We start from the raw sequence: 25,803 nt of genomic DNA on the forward strand, positions 1-25,803 counted from the left end.
CACTATATCATAAGACAGTCTCTGAGAAACCCCGTACAACCATGAGGAAATGAGTTGAACGCCTACGTAATATTTAGTGTCATAGAACAGTTACTCTCCTAACAGACATCTTGAAAGGCTCTTAGGAAAATACTGAAGGAAAAATGTTTATTTGGTGATAAAGTTTGTTTTCGGATTCTTCTACACTTTCTTATCACGAGGAACGCCAGAGTGACTTTTTAAAACAACAAACACTTGCTTTAAAAAAAAACAAATGTGGTGTGCCTTCAATCCCAGCACCTGGGAGGCAGAGGTAGGCGGATCTCTGTGAGTTCGAGGCCAGCCTGGTCTAAACGAGCTAGTTCCAGGACAGGCTCCAAAGCTACAGAGAGACCATGTCTTGGGGGGAAAAAAAATGCTGACTAAGTTTTGAAGTAACTCAAGATAGCAGCTGTGGCTCATAGTACTGAGCCACACAGTGACGTCACAGAGCTACTTCCGCTCACTTTCTTCAAGTTGGGCACTACATTTCCCAGAATGCTTTGCCAACGGCGACGCCATTGGTCAGTGAGGCCGGAAGTGCACCTGATTGAGAGGAAGTAGATGGTCTCCGAGGCCAGACTGCTGGAGAGCAGTCCGTGAGCTTTGGGAGAGCTTCGTGGGGCTCGCGGCTTGGGGTGAGGAGTGTTCCCGGGGGGACAGGCGCTGTATCGCACGGGAAGGCGTTTTCCCAGCCTTGACTCAGATCCGGGAGCGACATCCGCGTAGAGGCGAAGCCTGCGCGTTCCTGATTCTTCGTTTTAACTTTTCTTGGAACGGGCTAGGACGAATTCGGACTTTAAGGCGACACTGGGTCATTGGCGTGGTTTTGCTGCGACCAGAGTGAGAGTGGGTGTTCTGACTCAGCTTCTAGGACAGGGGTGGTTATAGGCTGCACGATAAAGATCACCTGGTCACTTAAAAAAAAAAAAAAGTACCGCTGTCCTAGCCCGACTGCAGACCAATAATTTCAGGATCTGGGCAGCAGAATTAATTGCACAGGGAGGGTTGAGAACCAACCCTCCCGATGCCTGGTTCTGACCCCCTGGTGTATCCTTTTAAAAATTATTGCGCAAAGGCTCCGCCTCCAGAATCAGCTACCTAGGCTATACCGCTTGCATTTCGGTTAAGTTGATGGGCAGGTTTTGGGCACAGATGCCATCTTGCACTCCACAAGAAACTTATTCTTCGCCTTCCGGTGGCGATGGTGGCCCAGACGGACGTCGTTGTTTCCAATTGACGACTTGGTCATTATTCTGAACAAAGATTAGAACCATTTGTTTTTCTTCTTGCCACGTTTTGACTGCTACGTAATGTGTGCTACCCAGAAAACAGCGGGATGTGGAAGAGTCACATTAGAATCAGCATTTTAATTTAGGGTATGGATTGAGGGTGTGACTCAGTGGTTATAACGGTGGCACCACAAGGTCTGAGACTCTGTCTCCAACATCATTGGTAATTGGGATATCGGTCTTACCATATTTGGCTAGGAAACACTATCAGTTAAAATGATAATTGGTATTGAGTGTGAGTTTATTATCTATTTTTGGTGGGAGAACGGGCTAATACAGGGGCTCATGTAGCCTAGGCTAACCTCAAACTTGCTACATAGCCAAGGATGACCTTGAACTTCTGAACTTCCTGTCTTCCTGTCTTCCATCTCTCTAATTACTACAGGTATGGGCCACCACACTTGGTAATAGCCTGTTTTTAAAAATAATGACTCCCAGTCAGAGAATAGAAAGTTGATTTTGGAGATTGGATGTGGAGGTTTGTTTAGGTATGAGACAGAATTTAAGAATACATAGAGACATATATAACCACCATTACATAATACATGTTTTTTCTTTTTCCAGACATTTAGCCTCACTCCCTCCCTGAACTCAGCATGGATGAGAAGTCAGAAAATTGTAAGGTTCCAGAAGATCTCTTCAATGGTTTGAAAGTCACAGAGTCTCAGGAAGCAGAGCCAGCCAGCCCCCAGGTTTCTGACCCAAAGGGTCAGCCTTCCCAGAGCAAACTTCCGAAGGATGCTTGTGCCCATCCCCAGGAGGACCCTGGAGAAGAGGAGTGTTTTCATGACTGTAGTGCCTCATTCAACGAGGAGCAGGCAGGGGCACATATGGTGGGGGACAAAGCCACTGATGATTCTAGTTCTGAACTCGATGAGGAATACCTAATTGAACTGGAAAAAGACATGCCAGAAGAAGAGAAACAGGTAAATGTGATGCTTAATCTGCCTCTTAAGCCACTTTGGTTGTTACTTTGGGGAAATATGTGTCATCTTTGCTGGACTGAAACTCGGTATGTAAAATGAACTTGTAGCAGTCCTCTTGACTCTGCTCCCTAAATGCTGAGGTTATACGCCTGAGCTGCCATGCCTACCTAGCTTAAAACTCTTAAGGTTTTAATTCATTGTTTTGTTTGTTTGTTCGTTTTTTATTTTTTTGTTTTTCAAGACAGGGTTTCTCTGTTTAACAGTCCTGACTGTCTTGGAATTTGATTAGTAGACCAAGCTGGCCTCGAACTCACTGAGATCTGCCGGCCTCTGCCTCCCAAGTGCTGGGATTAAAGGTGTGCACCACCACTACTGTCTGGCTATTTGTTTTCTAAAATAGGGTGTGACCGCATAGCCCAGGCTGCCCTACCTCCACTTCCCTAGTGCTGTGACAATAGGGCATTCACAACCAAAGCCTGGTTCAAACCATGTTAAATATAAATAAATACAGTATTGGCATGATAGCACCTGATTGCAACCTCAGTATTCCAGAGATTTGAGACTAACCCGGGGGTGCACATTGAGATCCTTGTCTGTAAAAAAAAAAGAAGAAAAAGAAAAAAAAGAAAAGAAAAAGTGGTCTAGGATGAAAGTCTAATAGACAGACAACCCGATCTGTGATGAGTAACACTGTCCTGAGTGATTTCCCAGTGACAGACCTGAGATAAGGCAGTAGTAGCACAGGAAAGCATTGAGCATGCAGCTTAACAAAGAAGTTGCTGGGTTTTTTCTGTGTATTTAGAATTCTGTCTTATTTCTACCTTAGAGGTCTGTAACATGCTTATACCATGTTTTTACATGTGTTTTTACACATACAAATTTTGGATTTGTTGTTGTTGTTTTTCTGGGGTTTTGTTTGTTTGTTTTTATGTTTTTCAAGACAGGATTTCGCTTTGTAACAGTTCTGGCTGTCTTGGAACTCACTTTATAGACCAGGCTAAGCTCGAACTCACTGAGATCCAGCTATCTCTGCCTCCCAGTGCTGGGATTAAAGGCATGTGCCACCACTGCCAGGCTAGATTTTTGTTGTTGTTTTGTTCTATGTGGCATTAGAGATCAAATCCAAGTCCTTATAGATAGCAGGCAGGTGCTCAATTGCTAAACTACATCTTGATTGCCACCTTCTACTTTGTCTTTTTAAATGATGACTCGTAAAGCAAGTTGCTGAAATTTCTGTAGTGAACTTTTTGTAAATTGATTTTGAACTGTGTTGTGAGTTGTACTTGTTAATCACTTATTAACAAAATACGACTGGTGAATCCCGAATACCTTGTATTTGTGGCTACAGAACATAGTGTCAAGGAACACACTGTGAAGGAAGCCAACAGTGTCCAAGCCACTAAGCTAAAATGTTACTTGTTTTAAGTTCATGTGTGTGGGGGCAGGTGGTAAGACCAAGACCACACATCTCTAAATGGCCAAACAGATTCCTCCAGCTCAGATCTCCTTGACCCAGTTCCACAGTGTGATGTAGCATTGAATAACAAAACTCATTTTCAGCTTCTTTGCCCATGGAGACACAGCTGCCCTCCTGGTGCCCTCCTTCCTTACTTGACAAGCCAGATAGTCTGACAAGTTCCCATGGTATCTGAGTTTATCTGCAAAATGCTTGAATGAAGATTGTAGTTTATACCATCAAAGAGCTACTTGGTGAAGTGTTTGGGATAGAACACCAAAGGAATAGGTTGAGATAACTCGTGTGGCAGATTCAGGTTCCATAAAGAATTACTAAAATGGGCCGGGTGTTGATGGCGCACGCCTTTAATCCCAGTTCTTGGGAGGCAGGGGCAGGCAGATCTCTGTGAGTTCGAGACCTCTCTGGTCTACAAAGCGAATTCCAGGACAGCCAGAGCTAACAGTAAAACTCTGTCTCGAAAAACTGAAAGGGGAAAAAAAAGAATCACTAAAGTAAATTTCATATGAAGTATCATTTGGCAAAGCTGAGAAGAGGTCCAGCAACAACACACAAAACAAGGAAATTCCTAACTTTGATGAACTTTTAGAAGGGAGGGTAGCTTACTTGAGATGTGACCCTACTACAAGATGAGCATGCCCTGATCCTACCATGTGCTATGAATTTAGCAGAAGCACTAGACAGGAAGGACCTAGGATCATGAATCAGGTTGTCATGGGCATGGGTGGCAGGAATCTAATCCTCTTGCCCTCTCGCCCGCCTCAGAGCTTCTCAGTTCTCACAGTCACAGCTGGAGAAGCAGGAAAGGGATCCGACTAACCCCTTACTGCACGTCATCTCTGGTCTTACATGAAACATCTCTAGTTTACCTCTTGTTTCTCCCCCTTCTTTCTTTGAGGTGGTTTGCTTGTTTTGAGATAGGCTCTTAAGATGTAGCCCTGGCTGGCTTCAAATCATGGCAATCCCACTGATCCCAGCGCTTCAGTTTCCCAAAGTACTGAGATTGCAGGCGGAAGCTACTGTGCTCTAGTTTGTTTCCTCCTGAGACAAGGCCTTGAAATGTAGCCCAGGACTTGAACTCATTATCCCTTTGCCTCAGCCTCCTGCATGCAAGCATTGCTAGCATATACCTCACAGACACTTTTCACTATTAAATAAATTGGTTTTAACATGAAAGTTATCTTTAGGGGGTAGGGTGGAGAGGATTTTGAAATGGGGTCTCATATAGGTAGCCCTGGCTGGCTTCAAACATCAAACACTGTGTAGCTTAAGATGACCTTGTACTTCTAATTTTCCAGCCTCTCCCTTCCAGGAACTGAGATTATAGTCATTCACCATGTCCATCTTAAGATATATTTCCTACTAATGTATTTAATCAGAAAGAGAATTAAAGAGCAAAAATAATGAAGTTCATGAGCTATCTGAACAAAAATGACTCAGCAAATTAAATCAAGTACTGTCTAGCATTGTAGAAACAATTTTCCAGAAAATCAGTTTAGGGTTTAATTTATGTCAGTAGTGCAGGCTTTTGGTTTTTTTGTCTTGTTATGTTTTTTTTTTTTTAAGAAATATTAAGCTAACATCTGTATCAGTTAGTAGCCAAACCAGTCCTTTAGTCCCAATACTAGGAAGATAGAGGCAGACAGATCTCTGAGTTTGAAGCCAGCCTTGTTTACAAATCGAGTTCCAGGACAGCTAGGGCTATACAGAGAAACCTTGTCTCAAAATACAAAACAAACAAACAGAAAAAACAAAAACAAAAAAAAGTTAGTAGCCAGGCACAGTGATGTGTGCCTGTAAACCCCAGGACCTTACACATACTCAGCCAGTGTTACCTTGTTGAGTTACACTCCAACCCTCTATTAGCTTCCATTTATGTTGTGAGGAGCTGCAGGCAGGCCTGCTTTTCGTCCTGCCCGACTCCCGCATGGCTAGCTTAGCCCGGGAAATAACAACACACAAATTGTATTCATTTAAACACTGCCTGGCCCATTATCTCTAGAGAGTTAGTTACTGGCTAACTCTCACATCTTGATTAACCCATTTCTAATAATCTGTGTAGCACCACGAGGTGGTGGCTCACCAGAAAAGAGTCAGCATGTCTGACCTGGTGGCTGGCTCCATGGCATCTGCCTCATTTCCCTTCTTCCCGTCATTGTGTTCTGTTTACTCCGCCTACCTAATTTTCTGTCCTATCAAAGGGCCAAGGCAGTCTCTTTATTAACCAATGAAAGTAACAATAGATAGAAGACCCTTCCACATCATTTCCCCTTTTTCTGTTTAAACAAAAAGGAAGGCTAGTAATATAATATGTAGATTCAAGGTCTTGCGCAGAAGTATCCAATAAACCACACGCAGGTTACCTGACTTGCCTGTTAGGAGAAATAGGCAGGTGGATCTATAAATTTAAGGCCAGCTTGAGTTACAGAAGAAGTTCTAGGACAATGAGGGCTGTTACAGAGAAAGATCCTGTCTTGAAAAAACAAAAAAGATAGTTCAGTTCTCCAAGGCGTGCCTGGAGACCCATCTGCCAGTTGATTCTAGATTCTGTCAAATTTACACGTAATATTGACCATCTATTCTCAAAGACCTTAAGTTCGGTGTTATTGTCTACATACTAAGTATGTGCAGAAAAAAAATCACTCTTTTTAGCCTACCAATGTTGTGTCTAGCTCTGTTTATTTGACCTGAGCATAACCTTGACTCCCCAATATGTATATATCCATCCATCCTTATGCCCTGGATAGTTTTATAGGGGATTGAGGTTTTCTGTTTTGTTTTGTTTTGTTTTGAAACAGGGTATCTATTATTCTGTAGTCCAGGCTTAACCTAGCACTCATGCCAATCTTCATCCCTTAACCTCCTGAGGATTGAAACTACAGATGTGAGCTATAGTGACTAGTTTTGTTTGTTTGTTTGTTTTTGGTGGGGGGGGCGAGACAGAGTCTCATGAACTAAGCCTGGCATTAGCCAGCTCCTGATCCTCCAGCTTCCACCTTCCAGATGCTGTGATTACAGTCTTAAACAGTTTGAGTTCTTTGGATTTCCTTTTTTGATTAGCTACTTACAAGTCTGCTAGATCTAATGTCTGAAGATACTCAAGAGAGACAGATTTGGGGTATGCGTATATGAGCATATGGTATATGTCTGTACCTGTGTGTCTGTTGAGGATCAAACCCAGGCCCCAGACAGTTATACCTCCCCTGTCCCCAGAGACAGTTTTTATTGACTCTTTTTTTTTTTTCTGGTTGTGGATCAAGTTTCTATCTTTTTGCATGTGTGCACGCACGCGCACACACACACACACACACACACACACACACACACACACGTGGTTTGTTTGTTGGTTTTGGGGGGGCAGGATCTCTATGTAGCCCTCAGGGTCCTGGAATTTGCTGTGTACTCCAAGCTGGCCTCGAACTCAGAGATCTGCCTGCCTCTGCCTCCCCTATCCTGGATTAAAGGAGTGCACCACTAGTCCATTGAGAACTTGACTTCATAATCCTCTTTTAGCCACCTTCCAAGTAGCAGAAATTAGAGATTTGTACAGCCAGACCCAGCAAAAACAAGAGATTTCTGAATCTTGATTTTTCTTATCTGTAAAAGGAGCTCCATGCTTACCTCTCATTGTCTTGGGAGCACAAAGGAGCTGATGTGTGTGGCAGAAGGCAGAAAGCAAGGCAATGCTGTGTTAGTAAGGTGTGCTGAGTTTTCAGTGCTGTGGTGAAGACTGGTTTGGAGCCAGGTGTGATGTTCAGCCTGTAATGCTAGCACATGGCGGGGCTGGAGCATGAGGGTTGCTGGGAGTGAGAGAGCAATTCCGTTCTGAGCAGGGGCAGAACTTAACTGTTGAAAATTTCATCACTCATCAGTGGCACAAGTTTTGAGGTTTTCCTTGCCAGTTTTTCTGATGGTTTATAGTACAGAACAATGTTACTGTTTCCCCTAAGTTCTCTGTGCTCATACTGAGTAAAAAGGTTGGTAATATTTCTTGATTCCAATTTCTGTGGAAATAGAATTCAAGAGCAGATGTTGCCCTGTGAGGCTTCTCTGGGACATTTTAAAGGTCCTTGTGGAGGTGTGTGAGAGGGCCCTGTGTACATGGGAAACTTGTATTCATAAAACAGGACCTGGGAAGATTTGTACCGTAGTGCTGCAGAATACCAGCACAGCTGCCAGCGTGTGCGTGAGAGACTCCTGTCGATGAAGGCTGTCCTTTGAAGGAAGTGCTTAAGCCACGGAACGAACCCATCTTTGTTTTGGAATCAAGTCCATCTTTGGCACAGCTCGGAGATAGTTAGCTTTCTCCTCAAAGTGCTATCTTTAGTTCTTCCCATGGAGACAGTCTACATGGTATTGATAACTGCATTACCTCCCTCAATTTACACCATCAGGAGCAGGGCATGGTGACTCTCTACTGCACTGTAGGTCATTGGGTGACAGTATATCAGCCAGAATAGAGTAATTGACCTCATAATGACCTCATAATTATATTCCAGAGCGCTTGTCTTTGGTAGTTTAACTTTTATCCTTCTAATTATAAAGAATTCATTAAAATTTCCCAGGCTGACCCCGATAATCTATCCCTTTGTAGATGTGTCAAGGCTTTCATCTTTGCCCATTGAAAACTGGATGTTAAATTTACCAAGGAATGAGTGGCCTCCTATGTCTTCCTCCCTCTCCGTTCAAGAGTCTCATCTACTTGACTGCTTAATCTGAATCTGTAGAACCACCCTTATGAGTTGCCTCTGGAGAACAGGCATGAAAAAAGGCTGAGATTAGAGTTAAAATGAGAAAATTGAAAGACCCTAAAAGCTGGACAGAAGCTGACAGATTTCTGCATTAAAATGACAGTTATCTGCATTTCTTCTGGGGTTTTCTTGGCTCTTTGGCATGCAAACCTGCATTCCCATTTGCAGGCCTCTCTCATGTTGGCATCGGGTTGAGTAACTACAACCTGTGTCTATTACTCCCCTTCCTAACAGGCAAGTCAGGTAACCTGTGTGTGGCTTATTGGATACTTCTGACCAAGACATTGAGTCTAGACAAGGAGGTAACTAGAGCTTTTATTTGCTGCTCTTACAGTCTGTCTAGCTAGACTATTTTCTGCTTTGGTCATCAGGAGTGTTGCTTTGTGCCCTACCTGTCTCTTCAACCTGTACTTGAAGCTTTCCATTGATATCTGAGTTCCTGGTATCTTTCCCTAAATCTACTCCCTAATATATTTTGCTTAGGATTGTGTGTTTCTGGTGTTCTAAACCTGTAACCCATGCACTGGAGAGCACACTCTAATCTTATGAGTGTTGAGAAAATAGGATCTTAGTGTTACAGTTTTTCTCTTTTACCATCACTGCCACCTGTGCAGCTGGACACTCTTAGAACATGTGGCTTCCTGTGGGAAAGAGGTACGTTTGCCTTTTACTTTTGGTGCTGGCCGTTGGATCCAAAGCCTTAAGTATGCTAGTCAGGTGCTTTACTACTGGCATGCTGTCTCCTGAAATGAATTTCTGTTGTTCACATACAGATATCTGATAAAGAGCGGTATCAGTTTATGTAAGATTTTAGCACCCTTACTGAGATTCAGGTGTTCTGTTTGACCTAGCATCTAACAATACATGACCTCACTAATACATTAACAGGTCTTCTCCAGGGAATTAAATTTTTTATTTTAGTTTCTAATCTTTTTCTCAAGACAGGGTTTCTCTCTTGAGCCCTGGCTGTCCTGGAACTTGCTCTGTATACCAGGCTGGCCTCGAACTCAGGGATCTGCCTGTCTCTGTCTCTGGGACGCTGGTGTTAAAGGTGTGTGCCACTACCGTCAGGTATGGCTCCTAATCTTGAGAGTACCAGTTATTTAGGTTTTAAGCTTCACTTGTACATGAAATAGCTTGCTTACATTATTCTTTCCCTTTGAAGTTTTTATTTGATCAGGTTTCAGGATTAAACAAAGAGATGGGGGAGAGGCTTCTATGGGATGTTTTGTTTGCTTGCTTGCTTGCTTTTGGAGGGGGGCTTTGGACAGAACACTGTCCAGTGGTGGGAAGCAGGCCCCCAGATGGTTCTTCCAGTTGGCTTTGGAGCAACCACAGTGTCAGCTTGTCCCCTGAAGGAAGCAGATTCAGCACGCCCCGTCTTTGCTCTGCAGGCTAGCATTTGTTCTGCCTTGTGTTTGATAAATTTGAAGCCACCTGTATAAGTTGCCGAAATTATTAGAAGCTAAGAGGAGACACTCAAGCTTAAGTTTTGATTTTTGACACAAGGTCTCAGTTATAACCCAAGCCGGCCTCAATATCTCAGCATCCTCCTGCCTCAGCCCCCAGAATGCTGGAATTACTACAGCACAAGCCACCACACCTCATTTATAATTTTGTGAGAAATTATGTAATTCTTTGATCTCTTTCAGAAAAGAAGAGAAGAGAGTGCTAAACTAAAGGAGGAGGGGAACGAACAGTTTAAGAGAGGAGGTGAGGTCTGCGATGCCCCGTGTCTGCTCGCCCGACCCGACCCGACCCTACCCTTGTCCTCTCACAGTCCCGCACACGGGAGCAGGAGCGAAGGGCAGTTCCCGTGGGGCTCTTGGACCAGCTCAGGTTTTCTTTCCTGTAATTTAGCTTTGAATCCAGAAATTGGGGAGAACGCTCTTCAGCTAGCGTTGGAAAACCCTACCCTTAAGATATTGCTGTGAAAGTAGCGTCCCAACCCACATTTGCTGCTTTCCAGCAGGAGAGGAAACTTACTGAGTTGTTGTGGTTGTTAGTGCTTTCTCTGGTCCTTCTGTTTGTTTGTTTTTGAGACAAGATCCCTTCCCTCTCTCTAGACCAGGATAGCCTGTGACCACTCCTCAGCCTCCCAAGGACTGAGCTTCTTAATGTTTGCCAACACACCCACCTTTTTCTCTTGCTTTCATGTGCCTTTTTCTGGGGTTGTTGGTCAGATTTTTATTGTAACAAAATATCTGAAGCAGGCTAACTTCATAAGGAAACAGGATTATTTAGTTTTATTATTAGTTTTGGAGGCTAAAAGTCCAAAAACGCAGTGGCTGCCTTGGTGAGGGTCCCACGCCAGATGGCAGGAATGTGTGCAAGAGGAAGGGCTAACATCTCAAACCACACAGGAGATGAGGGAGAGGACTGGGGATCAGGCTCAGACTTGTGACAATTTACTGCACTACAGACTCACGCCAGTGCACTACACCTGCTCTCCCTCCTGGGCAACACCACCACTCGCCTAAGGACCTGCCAGTAGACCTTAGTTTTGATTTTTTGTAGATCTTCTCCACGAGTGCATGAAACATTGAAGGAGCAAGCTGCATTCATACCCAAGCAGTGCTCTTGATTTCTTCCCATTTTCAGGAATACTGTAGATCATTCCAGAACATACTCAGTATTATGCAGTCCGTCACATTTTCAAGTACACATAACTAAGAAATGGAGGGCGCTCAAGTTTTCCTCTCATGGTGTTTAGGTTAAACACACACACACACACACCACACACACACACACATACACACACACACACACACACACACACCACCCACTCCATTCCCGTCACCCAGAAAGGTCTTGGCTGGGCTAGACCTCATTTAGGCAGACCAAGCTGGCCTTGAACTCTGAGTGATCCACCTGTCTCCTGACATTAAAAGTATGTGCCACCATACCCAGCTGGTTTACTTTGCATTTATTTATTTGTTTGTTTGTTTGTTTATGAGGCAGGGTCTCATACTCTAGCCCTGGTTGTCCTTGAACTCACTATATAGGCCAGGCTGACCTTGAACTCCCAGGGATCCACTTGCCTCTACCTTCCTCTTGCTGGGATTAAAGATGTGAGCCACCTACCATGCCTGGCCGTGGTTTACTTTTTTTAATACTAAAACTAATAGTTTGTTTCTTCCCTCCCACTCCCAGTGCTAGGGACTGGACCAAAGCTGTACACACACTGATCAAACATTCCATCACTAAGCTACACCCCAAACCTTAGAATTGTCTTCTGCACCTTGAATCATGGACCTTAAATTTTGTCTTTCACTATCTGGTTCCTGACACCCCTTTGGAAATTCTTTTCTAAATTGTTGAACCGGATGAAAGCTGAGCAACCAGGGCATGCTGCTGCTCTGAGCACTGAGGGCTCTTGACTGACAGCATGTTCAGCACTTTACCAAATACATGCCTGGTGTCATTGAAAAGAGCAAACGCTATTTACAGAGAGAAGAAAGGGGGAAATGATGTTTCAAACCTAATAACCTTTGGTTCTATGAATAGCAAACTGCATTGAGATCTGACAAAATGAAATCATGATGACTGTTCCGTCTTACGGTATTATCCTCAGATTACAAAGAAGCTGAGAGTTCCTACAGTCAAGCCCTTCAGATGTGCCCATCCTGTTTCCAGAAAGATCGGTCGGTTCTGTTTTCAAATAGAGCTGCTGCAAGGATGAAACAGGTATGAGCTGTTGGCCTTTTCCTAAGTGCATGATGCCCAGTGCTTGTAGGCTCATGTGTGATCTTCCAGTGCTCCATCGAGTCATACATGATCTTCCGGTGTCCAAAACAAGTGCAGGGATTTCAAGTTGCTATTCTTTTTCGACCATGCATTTCCTTGGTGAAAAGTGTATAGAAAAATACTTAGAAAATTTGGCCAAGGCTCTCATTAACATTAAAGTGGCAGGATGAATGCTTTCATGAAGGCAGGCTGACAAGTTCCCACTCACCAGGGCGGCTTAGTGAAGCAGGGAGCCAAGTGGTGCACATCCCAGAATAACTGCAGCTGCTGCTTTTGAGCTTCGGAAACGATAAAGACTTGGAAGCACAGAGAAACACTAGCTCCAGCCTAAAAGACACTTGTTACTAAGGCTTTGGGTTTTCTATTAAAAAATAGGAACACTGGAGAAGTGGCTGACACTTGAGATGAAAGATGTCTTTAAGTGCAAAATAGGTCGACTAGGACTATTAGACAGAAACACCGTGTATCAAAGAAAAGAAAAAACAGGGCTGGAGAGATGGCTCGGAGGTTAAGAGCATTGCTCTCCAAAGGTCCTGAGTTCAATTCTGTAATGAGATCTGGTGCCCTCTTAAGGCCTGTAGGCATACATGCAGGCAAAAAACTGTACATATAATAAAAAAATAAAATCTTCTTTAAAAACGAAAGAAAAGAAAAAACAAAAAAAGAGATAGTCTTTCTACATTTAAGTCTTCTTTATAAAGAAGTTCCAGGTTCCAAGTTATAAATCCATAAACGACTAAGATAATTAGAGAGCTGGAGAAATAGCTTGGTTAAGTGATTGCCTTGTGTACATGAGGGTTCACCTTCTGTCTTCAGAACCTAAGAGAAAGCTGTGTGCTGTGGCATGTGCTTGTAATACTGGGGCTGGGAAAGCAGAGTCTTAGGACTCTCTAGCCGGCCAGCTTAGCTTACTTGGTGAGTTCCAGGCCTGAGCAAATACTGACTAAGAATGTGGTTGACCGTGATGTTCAGCGTCTGTGGGGAAACCAGTCCCCTGCCCAGCTTAACTCTACGGGATTTTAAACTGTTCATTTTATTGATTACTTTGATAAAACCTGATTATAGAATGTTTTTACTTCTCATTTTGCATTGATAACTTAAATTAGGTTATTAAAATGATATATACTGTCAATAATGCTGACTTAACATAGCAAACTTTAACTAGATATTCAGTCTCCAAATCTATCAAATCCTAAGCCATTTTCTGCTATGGATGTATATTTTGTCTAGTGTGAGTTGGCATACAATAAATAAGACATTTCAAAAGTAATTGTCCATACCATGAATATACTTCAAATTTTCCCTTCACTCATGTACAGTTCACTTCCCCTATTTATCAGTTGTGCTTTCTACATGGTCTACCTATGTTAAAGTGTTCAAAGTTGTAGGAAACAACCATCTTTCTTTGGGCTCCTGCATTTCTTTTCTTATATGCTGTTATTACATGTTTGAAAGACCAAGGATCATTAATATGCACAGTTTCAGGAACAAAGATTACAACAAAGCATAACATTAGTATACAGGAGCAGAAATGCAAACATGGAGCCCAGAGAAGTGCAGCAGCCCAAGACCTCAGCATGTCAGAGCAACTAACATGATACCGTACAGCAAGCGGGATGGCGGGAACTCCAGTTTGCAAAGGAAGATACGCTGGGCTAGTTGTTTTCTGTTTAAAGTACTAGTTCTGACCTTCCCATCTGCAAGCCGTCTCTTTATTCACATGAACAGTGTTTTAAGCTTCTCAGTGTTAAGTTGCAGCCTAAGTTCCACAGTTTAAACAGTTCACTGATATCCCTCACCAAAATATTTGACCATTTGTAAAATACAATAGCGTTGTATATGGAGGGAAAAACAAAAACCAACCAGAGTCTTCCTTTGTAGCCCAGAGTGGCTTCAAACCCAGGATTCTCTTGCCTCAGCCTAGGATAAAAGATGTTCTCAAACACGCTGGTTTTATGTGGAGCTGGGGCTGGAACCCAGGGCATTTCTACATACTTGTACATTTACTGTACTTTAATTATATACTGTAATTTATACATTTCAGTATAAATTAAAGATTTTCACAATGTTGTACAACCATCACCACTGTCTAGTTCCAGAACCTCCATGACACTGAGATTATTTCATAATTCACCACCAGTCACTCAGACATCCCAAAGTACAGTTTAGATGCTGCTCTAGAATGTTCTGTAAAATAGTATTTGCTAAAGTAGTCATCACAGTTGTAGAACAGTTATGTAAACCAACCTCTTTCTGTGATATTGTACTACCAGTTTGAACAAAAGACATTTGAAGGCTTGTATCCAGCATTCAGTTCGGCCTGCTAGTAAATGACATGTGAAACTGAGCCTACAGAAGGAGTAGCATGGCCATGTCAGCTGGAACCAGAATCCCCTGATACAGCTGTGTTTCTAGAGGCAGGCTAAACCAGGTGCTTGTTTGACTTGTTTATCCTTCTGTCTTCAGTGGGTAAGTCAAGGTTTGTAACAGACGCTGTGCCCTGTAGGGGGACCAATGGTTCCACTTTAGATGTGGTCGTGTAGCCGCCAGCTACTGAAGAGGACTGCTTTGTTATTCTGTGTGTCAGCAATTTATTTTATGTGTGTGTGGAGTGCTTGCATGTATGTATGTGTGCCATAGCATGTCTGATGCTCTCAGAGGTTAGAAGAGGGTGTCTGATGTCCTGCAACTCTAATTCCAGCAGAGCTGCCATGTAGAGCACTTTAGCCCTTGAGATGAAACTAGAGGAATTTAATATGTTAATGTCATCTTTCCTTTCAGGACAAGAAGGAAATGGCCATCAGTGACTGCAGCAAAGGTAAAACTTCTGACTAAAAAAGAGCATTGCCTCAGGTAGACATACAAGTTTGGATGTGTACTCGGGCAAGTGTCCCCTCATACTGGGGCTTTTAAAGAAGCAGCTTTATGGGATGGCGTTTTCAGAGGCACTGTGTAGGAGTCAGTCATCTTAGTAAACATCCTTTCAGTGGACTTCCAACCTATTTCTTATAGCAGTAAATATGTGAAGACACTTGAAGCTACCAAGTGTGGAACAGAATTTGCCTCCTGTAGCCTTCAAGTTACCTATCTTTGTGAGTCATCACACTCAGAGCTGTTTAGATACCTACATGTATACATCACAGGCTAGTATATACGTAAAGGGAGAATGTGCAAATTACCTACCTTTGTGACTCAGTTGCTGAACTCACACTCATGGCTGTACCTACATGTATACATTATAGGCTACTATCTACTTAAAGGGAGAACGTACAGGCTTCTTTTTTTTCTTTCTGTGTTTGAATCGCTTCACTTAATATTATACTTTCTAATTTCATTCATTTTTCTGAAATTTTCTCTACAGCTGAGTAATAGTCTACTTTGTATATGTACAACATTTTTCATACCTATTTGTCTGTTGATGGCATCTAGCTTGGTTCCATTTCTGTTCTATCATAAATTGAGAAGCAGTAAACACTGGTGTGCTTATTATCTCTATAGCAGGAGATAGAGCTCTCTAGGGGTGGAATAGCTGGGTTATATGGTAGCTCTAGTTTAATTTTTTGAGGAATCTCCAAACTGAGTTCCATAGTGGCTGTATTAATTTGCACCACCAGCAGCAATGAGTGAGGGTTCTTCCAAAGGTACTCAGGACCCTTACTTGTGATAACAATTTCTTCTCTTTTTAGCAATTCAATTAAACCCCAACTACATCCGTGCAATATTGAGGAGAGCGGAGTTGTATGAGAAAACAGACAAACTAGATGAAGCACTAGAAGATTATAAATTGATATTAGAAAAAGATCCATCGGTACATCAAGCAAGAGAAGCCTGTATGGTAAGACAAATTTAAAGTATTTTCTTGGGCTGGGTATGATGGCGCATGCCTTTAATTCCCGAGCTCGGGAGGCAGAGGCAGGCGGGTCTCTGAATCTGAGGCCACCCTGAACTATATAGTAAGCCAGGTCAGCCGGAGCTGTGTAATAGAGACCCTGTCTCCCTACCCCCAAAATATTTTCTGTTTCTTTTGCTTTGTACTCAGTGACTTTTTAGTCTTTTGGATTACAACTAAATTCTATTTTTATGATCACCCAAATATATGGGAGATAGATCTTTGTGAAGCTACTTACTCACTGTGACCATGTACCGTTTGATCTGCACTCCGAAAGTAACAGTAGCCAGCATGACAGCACACTCCTGTAATCCCAGCACTGAAGCAAAAGAACAGAAATTCGGGACTAGCTGAGCTATATAGAAAGACCCTAGCTCAAAAAATTAAATAAATAAATAGGTCACCTATATAAGCTTTTCTTTGTTGCATCAGGGATATTTTGTTCTCTATAGTTACACAGTTTAGTGAGTGAGTTCTAAAATGTTATCTTATTTTGTGTGAATGAGTATTTTGCCTGCATGAACGTATGTATACCACATGGTGCTCAGTGCCTGTGGAGGTCAAAAGAAAGCATCCGATTCCCCAGAAATGGAGTAATAGGTGATTATGAACTACCTTTTTGTGTTGTGTTTTTGTTTGAGATAGTGGCTCACTCTAGCCCAAGTTGACCTCAAATTCATCATCCTGCCACCCCTTACTTTGTTTTGTTTTTGTTTTTTGAGATTTATTATGTATACAGCATTCTGCCTGCCTGTATGCCTGCATGCCAGAAGAGGGCACCAGATCTCATTATAGGTGGTTATGAGCCACCATGTGGTTGCTGGGAATTCAACTCAGGACCTCTGGAAGAGCAGTCAGTGCTCTTAAATTCTGAGCCATCTCTCCATCTCATCCTGTTTTGGGATTTTTGAAACAAAGTCTTAATATGTAGCTCTGGTTAGCTGCTAACTCTTTACATAAACCAGACTGGCTTCCAACTCTCAGTGATCCTTCTGCTTGTCTCACAAGTGTTGGGATTACAGGTGTGTGCACCAACTTGCCTATTCACCAAACTTTTATTGAGGTCTTTTTTTGATTTAGACACTGTTAAGAACTGAGAAGGTGGTGAGAACGCTCAGCAGTTAAGGGTGCTTGCTGCCAAGCCTGATGTCCTGAGATGATCCCTAGAACCTTTATGTGACAGGAGAAAACTGACTTCAGAAAGTTGTTTTCTGATACACACACACGAGCTAAAGAGATGTCTAGGTGGTTCTGAGTACCTCCTGCTCTTGCAGAGGACTCAATTCGGTTCTTAGAACTCACAGCAGGTGGCTCACAACTGACTTATACCTCCAGCTAGAGTATCCCACACTCTCTTCTGACCTCCTGGCATAGACACACACACACACACACACACACACACACACACACGAAAATAATATTATTTTTAAGAGAACTGAAAATAGGAGGTTAGTGGGAGTGAGGCTTGTGATAATGAACTCATTTATTCCATTATTAAATTATAGCTCTTATTTACTGACATATGAGAAAATGGGGAAAGGGCAATTAGAAGTGAATGTGGTTAAAGTACATGATATACTTTAAAATGCAATCCATTAGTTTGTATAATCAACTTACCCTAATAAAACATTCCCAGTGTTCTGGCACACATATGCCACTGATCCCAGCAGTTGGGAGTCTGAGGCAGGAAGAATGCCATAAATTCAAGTCCAGCCTGGAACAACACCTTGTCTCACAAAAAAAAAAAAAAAATCTTAAAGAATGAGCTGCAAATACAGTGGTAAACTAGACTAGACAAGATGCTTGTCCCTCTGTTGTGGTCATTTGCAACATCGGGGCTTTTCTTTTTTTCTTTAACGTGCTCTTTATTTACATCATATTTTTAAGCACTTCTCAGATTTAAATAAGAATTTTTCACCGAATGCGTATTTCTCCTTTTTTCCCCAGAGATTACCTAAGCAAATTGAAGAACGTAATGAAAGATTAAAAGAAGAGATGTTAGGTAAGTTTGCTTCCTTTCCTTTCCCTTGATCATAACAGCCGGGAGAGCTAGGATGTGTGTGTGTGTGTGTGTGTGTGTGTGTGTGTGTGTGTGTGTGTGTGTGTGTGAATGCTTCTTTGCAGCAATACTAGGAATAAGGCCCTGCTCAACTGTTTGTAATTTCAAGGGGCACAGTATGGCTTAGAGAGGGGATCAGCTTTTTCAGGAATGGAAATTCTACCTTGTCTTTTACATGATAATTTCATAAAACAGTTGGGTTTCTCCCTTGCATAATCTCCTCTTAAGGTTTTAAGGTCATTGATGTGTAGTCATTACAGCCAGTAACGTCAGAATGACGGGAGTTTCTGTTTGAAAATGACACTAAATGTCCCTTTAGGACGTGAGAAGATGTGAGAAATATGGGAAATAGTGAGGGGCGGGACTGAAGAGATTACTCAGCAACCCTGAGTTCAAAGCCCCACTAACTGCCAGACAAGGTGGTACACCTAATTCTGGGGAGACTGAGACAGGAGGATCCCTTGACCTCGATGGCCATCTACTCTTACTTAATTGGAGAGTTCCAGGTTCATTGAGAGACTGTGTCTGAAAAAATAGACAGGAATAGAAGACACTCAGTGTTGACCTCTGGTCCCTATTTGCACATCTGTGTACGTACATTCACACACAAAATGGGGCAAGGGTCGAGTGGCGGTTGGAGCAATGGAATCACTATCCCATTATTTCGTTACTTCTCATATTTGCCAGAACATTTCCAAGCTGGAATCAGAGCCTCTTGCATTCTATTTTACTAAAAACCTGGAGGTTCCAGACAAACCTTGCATTGTCTGTTTAACCTTTCTCATGCATCACTGTTCAAAAGCTGCCACATCTTCCTATGAATACTTTCTGAATCTTTGCTATGCATTGCAAATGCATAGGCCTTAAAAAAATTAATGTAAAGCACATTAGCTTAGCCATATATGGGTTAGCATCAGTATCTAGAAAATTCAAACAGACTTTCCAGTAGATCCAATAGTAGGTGGACTTTTTGCACTCTTTTTTGAGACAGGGTTTCTCTATGTAACAGCCCTGGCTGTCCTGGAATTCACTTTATAGACCAGGCTGGCCTCGAACTCAGAGATCTGCCTGCCTCTGCCTCCCAAGTGCTGGGATTAAAGGTATGCGCCACCACTGCTCGGTTGACTTTTTCCACTCTTCCCCCCATTTTGCCCATGAAATTTTTACATGATCATATGTATACAGGGGTGTGTGTGTGTGTGTGTGTTTGAGGTGTGTGTATATATACATACACAAAGAAACACTCATTGATAATAAATTATGAACTTTATTAAAAAATAACTCTTTGAGGGGCAAGAGAATTGATGGCTAAGCAGTTCAGAGCATTTACTGCTTTTGCAAAGAGCCAGATTTGGCTTCCAGAAACCGCATGGCAGCTCACAACCTTTTGGAATTCCAACTTCAGAGGATCCAGTGCTACTTCTGACCACCTCAGACTTCTCCATTCACATGGCGCATATACACACACTCAGACACCCATACACATAAAATTAGTATTCTAGAAATGATTATTCTTTAATTTACCATGTCTTAAATATAGGAGCAAATTTGCATGGTAATGAAAATGTATTTTTTTATATAATTAAATTTAGGGTGAATATCTGATGCTATAGGACATAGAGCATATTCATTGTTTTCAGAGTTGCTTGATATTTTGGTTTTATAATTATCAATTCTGAGAATGCCACTTGACATAAATACATACTGCAAAGTGGCAGAAGTATATTTAGGGCCATTTGAGAAATTCTGCCCTAATATCAAACCAAAATCACATTTTTTAAAATGAAAATCAAGTCAGCAATACAGTTTTTATTTTTATGCATAAATATTTTTATTGATTTTTATCAAGCTCTACATTTTTCTCTGCTCCTCTCTCTGCTTCTCCCCTCCTCTCCCCTCCCCTCCTCTCCCCTTCTACCCTCTCCCATGGTCCCCATGCTCCCAATTTACTCAGGAGATCCTGACTTTTTCTACTTCCCATGTAGGTTAGATCTATGTATGTCTCTCTTAGGGTCCTCGTTGTTGTCTAGGTTCTCTGAGATTGTGATTTGTAGGCTGGTTTTCTTTGCTTTATGTTTTAAAAAAACACTTACAAGCGAGTACATATGAAATTGTCTTTCTGTGTCTGGGTTACCTCACTCAAAATGATGTTTTCTAGCTCTATCCATTTGCCTGCAAATTTCAAGATGTCATTATTTTTTTCTGCTGTGTAGTAGTACTTCATTGTGTAAATGTACCACATTTTTCTTATCCATTCTTCAGTCGAGGGGCATTTAGGTTGTTCCGGGTTCTGGCTATGACAAACAGTGCTGCTATGAACATAGTTGAGCACATGTCCTTGTGGCACGATTGAGCATCCTTTGCATATATACCCAAAAGTGGTATTACTGGGTCATGAGGAAGGTTGTTTCCTAACTTGCTGAGAAATCGCCACACTGACATCCAAAGGGGTTGTACCAGTTTGCACTCCCACCAGCAATGGAGTAGTGTTTCCTTTACCCCACAACCTCTCCAGCATAAGTTGTCATCAGTGTTTTTATCTTGGCCATTCTTACAGGTATAAGATAGAATCTCAAAGTTGTTTTGATTTGCATTTCTCTGATGACTAAGGATATTGAGGATTTCCTTAAGTGTCTTTTAGCCGTTTTAGGTTCCTCTGTTGAGAGTTCTCTGTTTAGGTCTGTGCTCCATTTTGTTTTATTGGCTTAGCAATACAGTTTTTAAAATCAAATATTCTAATACAACAAATTCCAAAGAATTTTTACACTAATTTGATACTTATAATGCAGGGGAATGATGATAGGAAAGTATTATCGTTTCCAATAATTAACCATTGTTACAAAAAGCAGCTGGGCATGGTGGTGCACACCTTTAATCCCAGGACTAGGGAGGCAGAGGCAGGTGGATCTCTGAGAGTTTGAGGTCAGCCTGGTCTACAGAGTGAGTTCCAGGATAGTCAAAAATACACATGGAGAAACCCTGTCTAGAAAAACAAACAAACAAACAAAAAGCAGAAAGCTTTCTTACGTCCAGTAAGATACTGCAGTTCATAATATGCAGTAGTCTTGAATCTGAGGCTGGTTTCAGGCACCCATGCACATACACTCAGATACACATGCACACATGATCAAAAATAAAATAAATGTTTTTGTTTAAAAAGTAAATAAAAGTGAAACTGGTCAGACATTTTCATGATTCCTGAAACTCAACTGTAGAAGGACAAGGATAAATTCCTAGAATTACTTACTACCCAGCTTTAGGTAGCTGCTTGGTGAGCAAGGCTGTCATACTTCACAGGAGTGGAGTGCTTGCTTAGAGACGGCTTTGACATGCATGACTGGGTGATGTGAGCTGTTCTTGACGGTTTACTGGGAGAGTAAGAGGTTTGTACTCAGTGGCCAGACAATGATGCTAATGTAAGTCTCAGAAGTATCTGTTTATACCTAGACATTTGTCATCATTTGAAAAATGCTTTATCCTTTGCTGTTCTGACCAGAAACCCTTCCAGATAAAAGTAGACCTGTGAAAATTCTGCGCTAGTGGTTCTTTCTGAATCACCTGTCATCTCAGGTATTTGAACTGAGGTAAATACCTGTGCTAATGGCTCCTGACTGATTTTCACAGAAAAGGGAACAATTCCAGCTGCTGGGTTCCTCTTATTACTAGAGATGGAAGGTTACAGTTAGATTTTCACCAGTGTCTTAAGATTCCAGTAATTAACCTCAAAAGGAAGTTGCCAAGTTGCCTTTGGAGACTATTTTTCAAAATTTAGTAGAGAGGCCAGAATGCTCCGTTCCGTGTCCACTCTAGACATGCTGAAGTGAAATTGAGTGGAACCAGCAGTCAGTCATGTTTAATGATCCCTACTTGAGAATATATCTGTACAGTAAGGAGGGAGATGTAGGCAGCTCACGTGAGGGCTTCTGGGCCAGAGTAGGATGTGGCCATAGCACAGAAGCACAGGAGGAAATTCGGCTCAGCTGAGAGGCATTTCCTGAACAGCAGGTCAGTCACTGGGTTTCATCTTTCCCTCACACAGAAGAATATCCCTGCTTATCCTTGCAGTAAACTGTCTCATACACACTTAGGATCTTCAGAGGGAAGCTTGCATATTCAATCACTTGGAATATTGTGATAGAATGTTGCTTTGAGTCAGAGAAACTAAGATTAATCAGAGCTGGATCGTTAGTCCTAAACAGCCTTGTCAGTACAAGCAGGTTTGACCTTTTCACTGCCATAACATCCTAGTAGTACAATAGGTTCTACCTTCCAAGGGATTTGTTGGCTTGTTCAGGTTGAAAGTACCACGTTTGCTACAGGAGGGAATAAGGAAATCTGATTGCTGTCAAGGTGAGAGAGACATAGGATTAGCAGCCAGGGACAAGTATGGCAGATAGGCTGTCTTGGGGATGAGGAGGCTGCTTTAGCCTCTGAACATTGACTGGTCTAAATAGCAGCAGGAAAGTGTGCATGATTGTGTGTATTAAGCAGTCTTCATGGAAATTGACTGCTTCTCTGCATCACAGACAGCAAAAGGTGACTTTTTCAGACACTCATAACTTGAGTCCACCATACATGTTATTGCATTTCTTTGAGTTCACCCTGGCTAGGTTCTGGCTTCAGACTCTTCACCAAATATCATAGAGATGCTTGTTCCATAAATAGATGACCTCTTGCATAATGCCACAGAATTAACTTCCAGAACACCCTTAAGCTTTCCCTTTGGGTCTATTCTTCACTTTGCCACCAGAAGTGTCAACTTTGAAACTGTTTTCAAACTGTAAGTGAACTTCTGCAGTGTAACAGCAACAGGCCACTAGGCCTGGCTCAGGACCTGAATACAGAATGCAGCCTCCTGTCTTCTTCCCCATCCATTGGATGTATGACTCACTGTCATTTATCTGTCAGATTCTTTGTCCGGGGGGGGGGGGGGGGGGAGGATTTGAGACAAGGTTTCTCTGTGTAGCTTTGGCACCTGTCCGGGAACTCATTATATAGACCAGGCTGGCCTCGAACTCACCTGCCTCTGCCTCCTGAGTGCTGGGAATAAAAGACATCTGCCACCTCTGCCCAGCTCAAATTCTTAATTTTTGTCACTGTGTAGACCACATTGTGCATTTTTACTAAGTCTGTACTACAGAAGAAGCTGCACACATGTGCATTGCACATGTTAAGTGAATTAATCCATCAGAAGGTCTTTCTTAGGTCTCTGCAGCTGTGGGGACTTAATCCTGTTCTGTTCCGTGTCTCTCCCTGCCAGATCAGGCGGGGTCTTCCACTACAACTTCAAAGCCACTGGGAGCCTGAGTAGCCTCCACCTGGCCTATCCCTACATGCCTGGGCTGGCCTTGGTTTGAGCATGCTAATAGATTGTAGTTTCCTCTGCATTTGGAGAAGCATGGAATTTAGAGGTCCTCTGTAGGCAGGTCCTTCAGCCAGCTGGACAAAATGAGAACCAGAGAAGTTTGAGTACTTCACTCTTAGCTTACAATAGTCTTTAATACCCAAAGACCGTATGTCCTTCAGTAAAGACAAGCTTGAAAACAAATCATTGGTGCCTAAGAACACTGCACTATGGAGCATGATGGCATACCATTGGCTCACTTTGTAGCCCAGGCTAGCTTGAACTCTGACAGTTCGCCTCAGCCTTCTTAGTGCTGGAATTACAGGCATGTACAATCACACCTGTCCCAATGATCCTTTGTGTTTTGGTGACTTTTTTCTCCTTGCCTGCTTTAACAACCTCAGAATGGGCTTCTGGAGTTCTGGGGGGCTGATCATGATTCAGGTTTCCCTGAGGACACCTGGCTTGATTTTGGTATGCTGTGATGCCCCACCAAAACCTCTGTCCCTATGGTTGTGCCCCTCGTCTTTTGGCTGCTTGGAGGTGTAGGTCCCCAAGGTTTTTGTCAGTGATGCTCAAAGACAACAGCAGTGAGCATGTGTGTTCCAGATTTCAGTTCTGGACACCTGTCTCCAAGAATGGATTCACTCCTCACAGACATGTTCTGTGGACCAGCTCTCCAGATGAAGTCCATGAGACCACAAGTTCTTCAGTGGGGACTCAGGGTGGCAAATGTTGCTGCAAGGAGCACAGGAAGGAGCATGTAGCTCTGAGGACTAAGCTGTCTCTTCCAGTCTACCCTCATCCTTATCTCCATTGGAAAAACCTAGGAAAAAGTTAACAGTTTAGGAAACATTGAAACTTTGTATTCTCCCGTCCCAGTCAGGAGTTTCCAAGCACAAGTTACCCACTGCTGCATAAATCCCCAATACCTCCTGTTCCATCTCAACACACAAGCTCATGGGCCACTTCTGTCCTAGAGCAGTAGAAATATCCTTGTTTATGGTATGTCTTCATTACCTAAGAGATAAGTGAGTAAAGCCGAAAGCTGGACAGTAGACACTGGGCTGTGGAGGTTGATGGCGCTATACAAATGAAAAACATAAAAGAAATACCAGGAGTCTCATGGAGGCTGAGTGTGTTTGGACATGAGGAAGGCTCAGTACACATGTGTCATGTTGGATTGGATTCCGCAGGCGGCTATTGCCGTGCTCCTGAGAGCAGGTAGGTCAGTTTGGGGGCTGCTGTCCTCACGGTCCAGAAGACCAGGCTTGGCCAGCACCTTCGCCCAGCACTCAGGATGGAAGTCCATGTTCTTTGGTAATTACATAGCCAGCTTGACAGGAGTCGGCTTTGATCTTCCTTGGAGGAAACCTGAAGGATCTCAAGCTCTAGCGTCACTCAGGCAGTGGAGTGACAGTGTCACTGAGAAGAGGCTGAGAAACCCTCCCAAAGTGTCAGGTTATTGAAAGCAAGCATATCTATAACTTGTGACGAAAGCAAAGTCAACTGATACCTTCCTGTTTGTTTGTTCCAGCATTTATCTGAGCTGTGTTTATATTGCAGGTAAACTAAAAGATCTTGGCAACTTGGTTCTGCGACCTTTTGGGCTCTCCACAGAAAATTTCCAGATCAAGCAGGATTCTTCTACTGGCTCCTACTCCATCAATTTTGTTCAAAATCCAAATAATAATAGATAACAGACATAACAGTAGTCATAAAGGCTGACTGGGAGGCCATGAACTGTTCACAAGGGACAAGACCCTGCCAGTGTTATAATGTTTAAAAGCATCTTACCCAAAAAAGGCTGTGTAGTAGAGCCCGAGCCACCTCCTTGCTCTTATTTTATGATCAGGGTGGAATGTGCCTCCTGGTGTAATGAGCCTCGTTATTTCCATTTTAAGGTGGTGTCTGTGCAGCTGCTGTCCCTGGTTTTGGCTGGTTTGGGGTTTTGTTTGGGGTTTTTTTTTTTTTTTCTGGTGTTTTTGGCCTGGAAGAAGCCTGCTTGTCAAGGCTGACCTCTTAGAGCCATACAAATGTGCTCGCCAGCAAAAGCCTCTCCCTAACCATGCAAGCCTGTCAGTTGGGTGATGACCATTTGCTGGACAGGGCCCCCTCCTGCTGCCCCTCCCTGCTCATACTCTTTCAGAGGCTGCACTATAGGGACTTCAGCATTCCTGAGTTCCTCTGTGTTAATAAAAGCTTTCTGCAACAGTTGGGGACTGCATTGTTACTTTGTTTCCATAACAGCAGCTGAAACAGACTCTGACATTCAGAACCAGTTCTGCTTTCAATCAAGGTCA

At 42.7% G+C, this 25,803-nt stretch overlaps 1 protein-coding gene across 2 annotated transcripts; it reads left to right on the plus strand.

Annotated features, from left to right (window-relative positions):
- Nucleotides 1-530: 530 nt before the first annotated feature.
- Ttc1 (tetratricopeptide repeat domain 1) lies at nt 531-25,714 on the plus strand. Of its 2 annotated transcripts, none has more exons than XM_048435973.3 (8): nt 531-656; nt 1,875-2,236; nt 10,114-10,174; nt 12,036-12,148; nt 14,990-15,026; nt 15,895-16,043; nt 18,045-18,099; nt 25,067-25,714. In XM_048435973.3, exons 2-8 carry the CDS (start codon nt 1,907-1,909, stop codon nt 25,198-25,200), a joined length of 879 nt encoding a protein of 292 aa, XP_048291930.3. In that variant the 5' UTR covers nt 531-656; nt 1,875-1,906; the 3' UTR covers nt 25,201-25,714. The 2 variants fall into 2 exon arrangements, with proteins under 2 accessions (XP_048291930.3, XP_048291931.3); XM_048435974.3 differs by lacking the exon at nt 531-656 and adding an exon at nt 703-867.
- The last annotated feature ends 89 nt before the right edge of the window (nt 25,715-25,803 follow it).

Source organism: Myodes glareolus, chromosome 9 (assembly GCF_982192425.1).
Source record: "Myodes glareolus chromosome 9, mMyoGla1.1, whole genome shotgun sequence".
Taxonomy (NCBI): Eukaryota; Metazoa; Chordata; class Mammalia; order Rodentia; family Cricetidae; genus Myodes; species Myodes glareolus.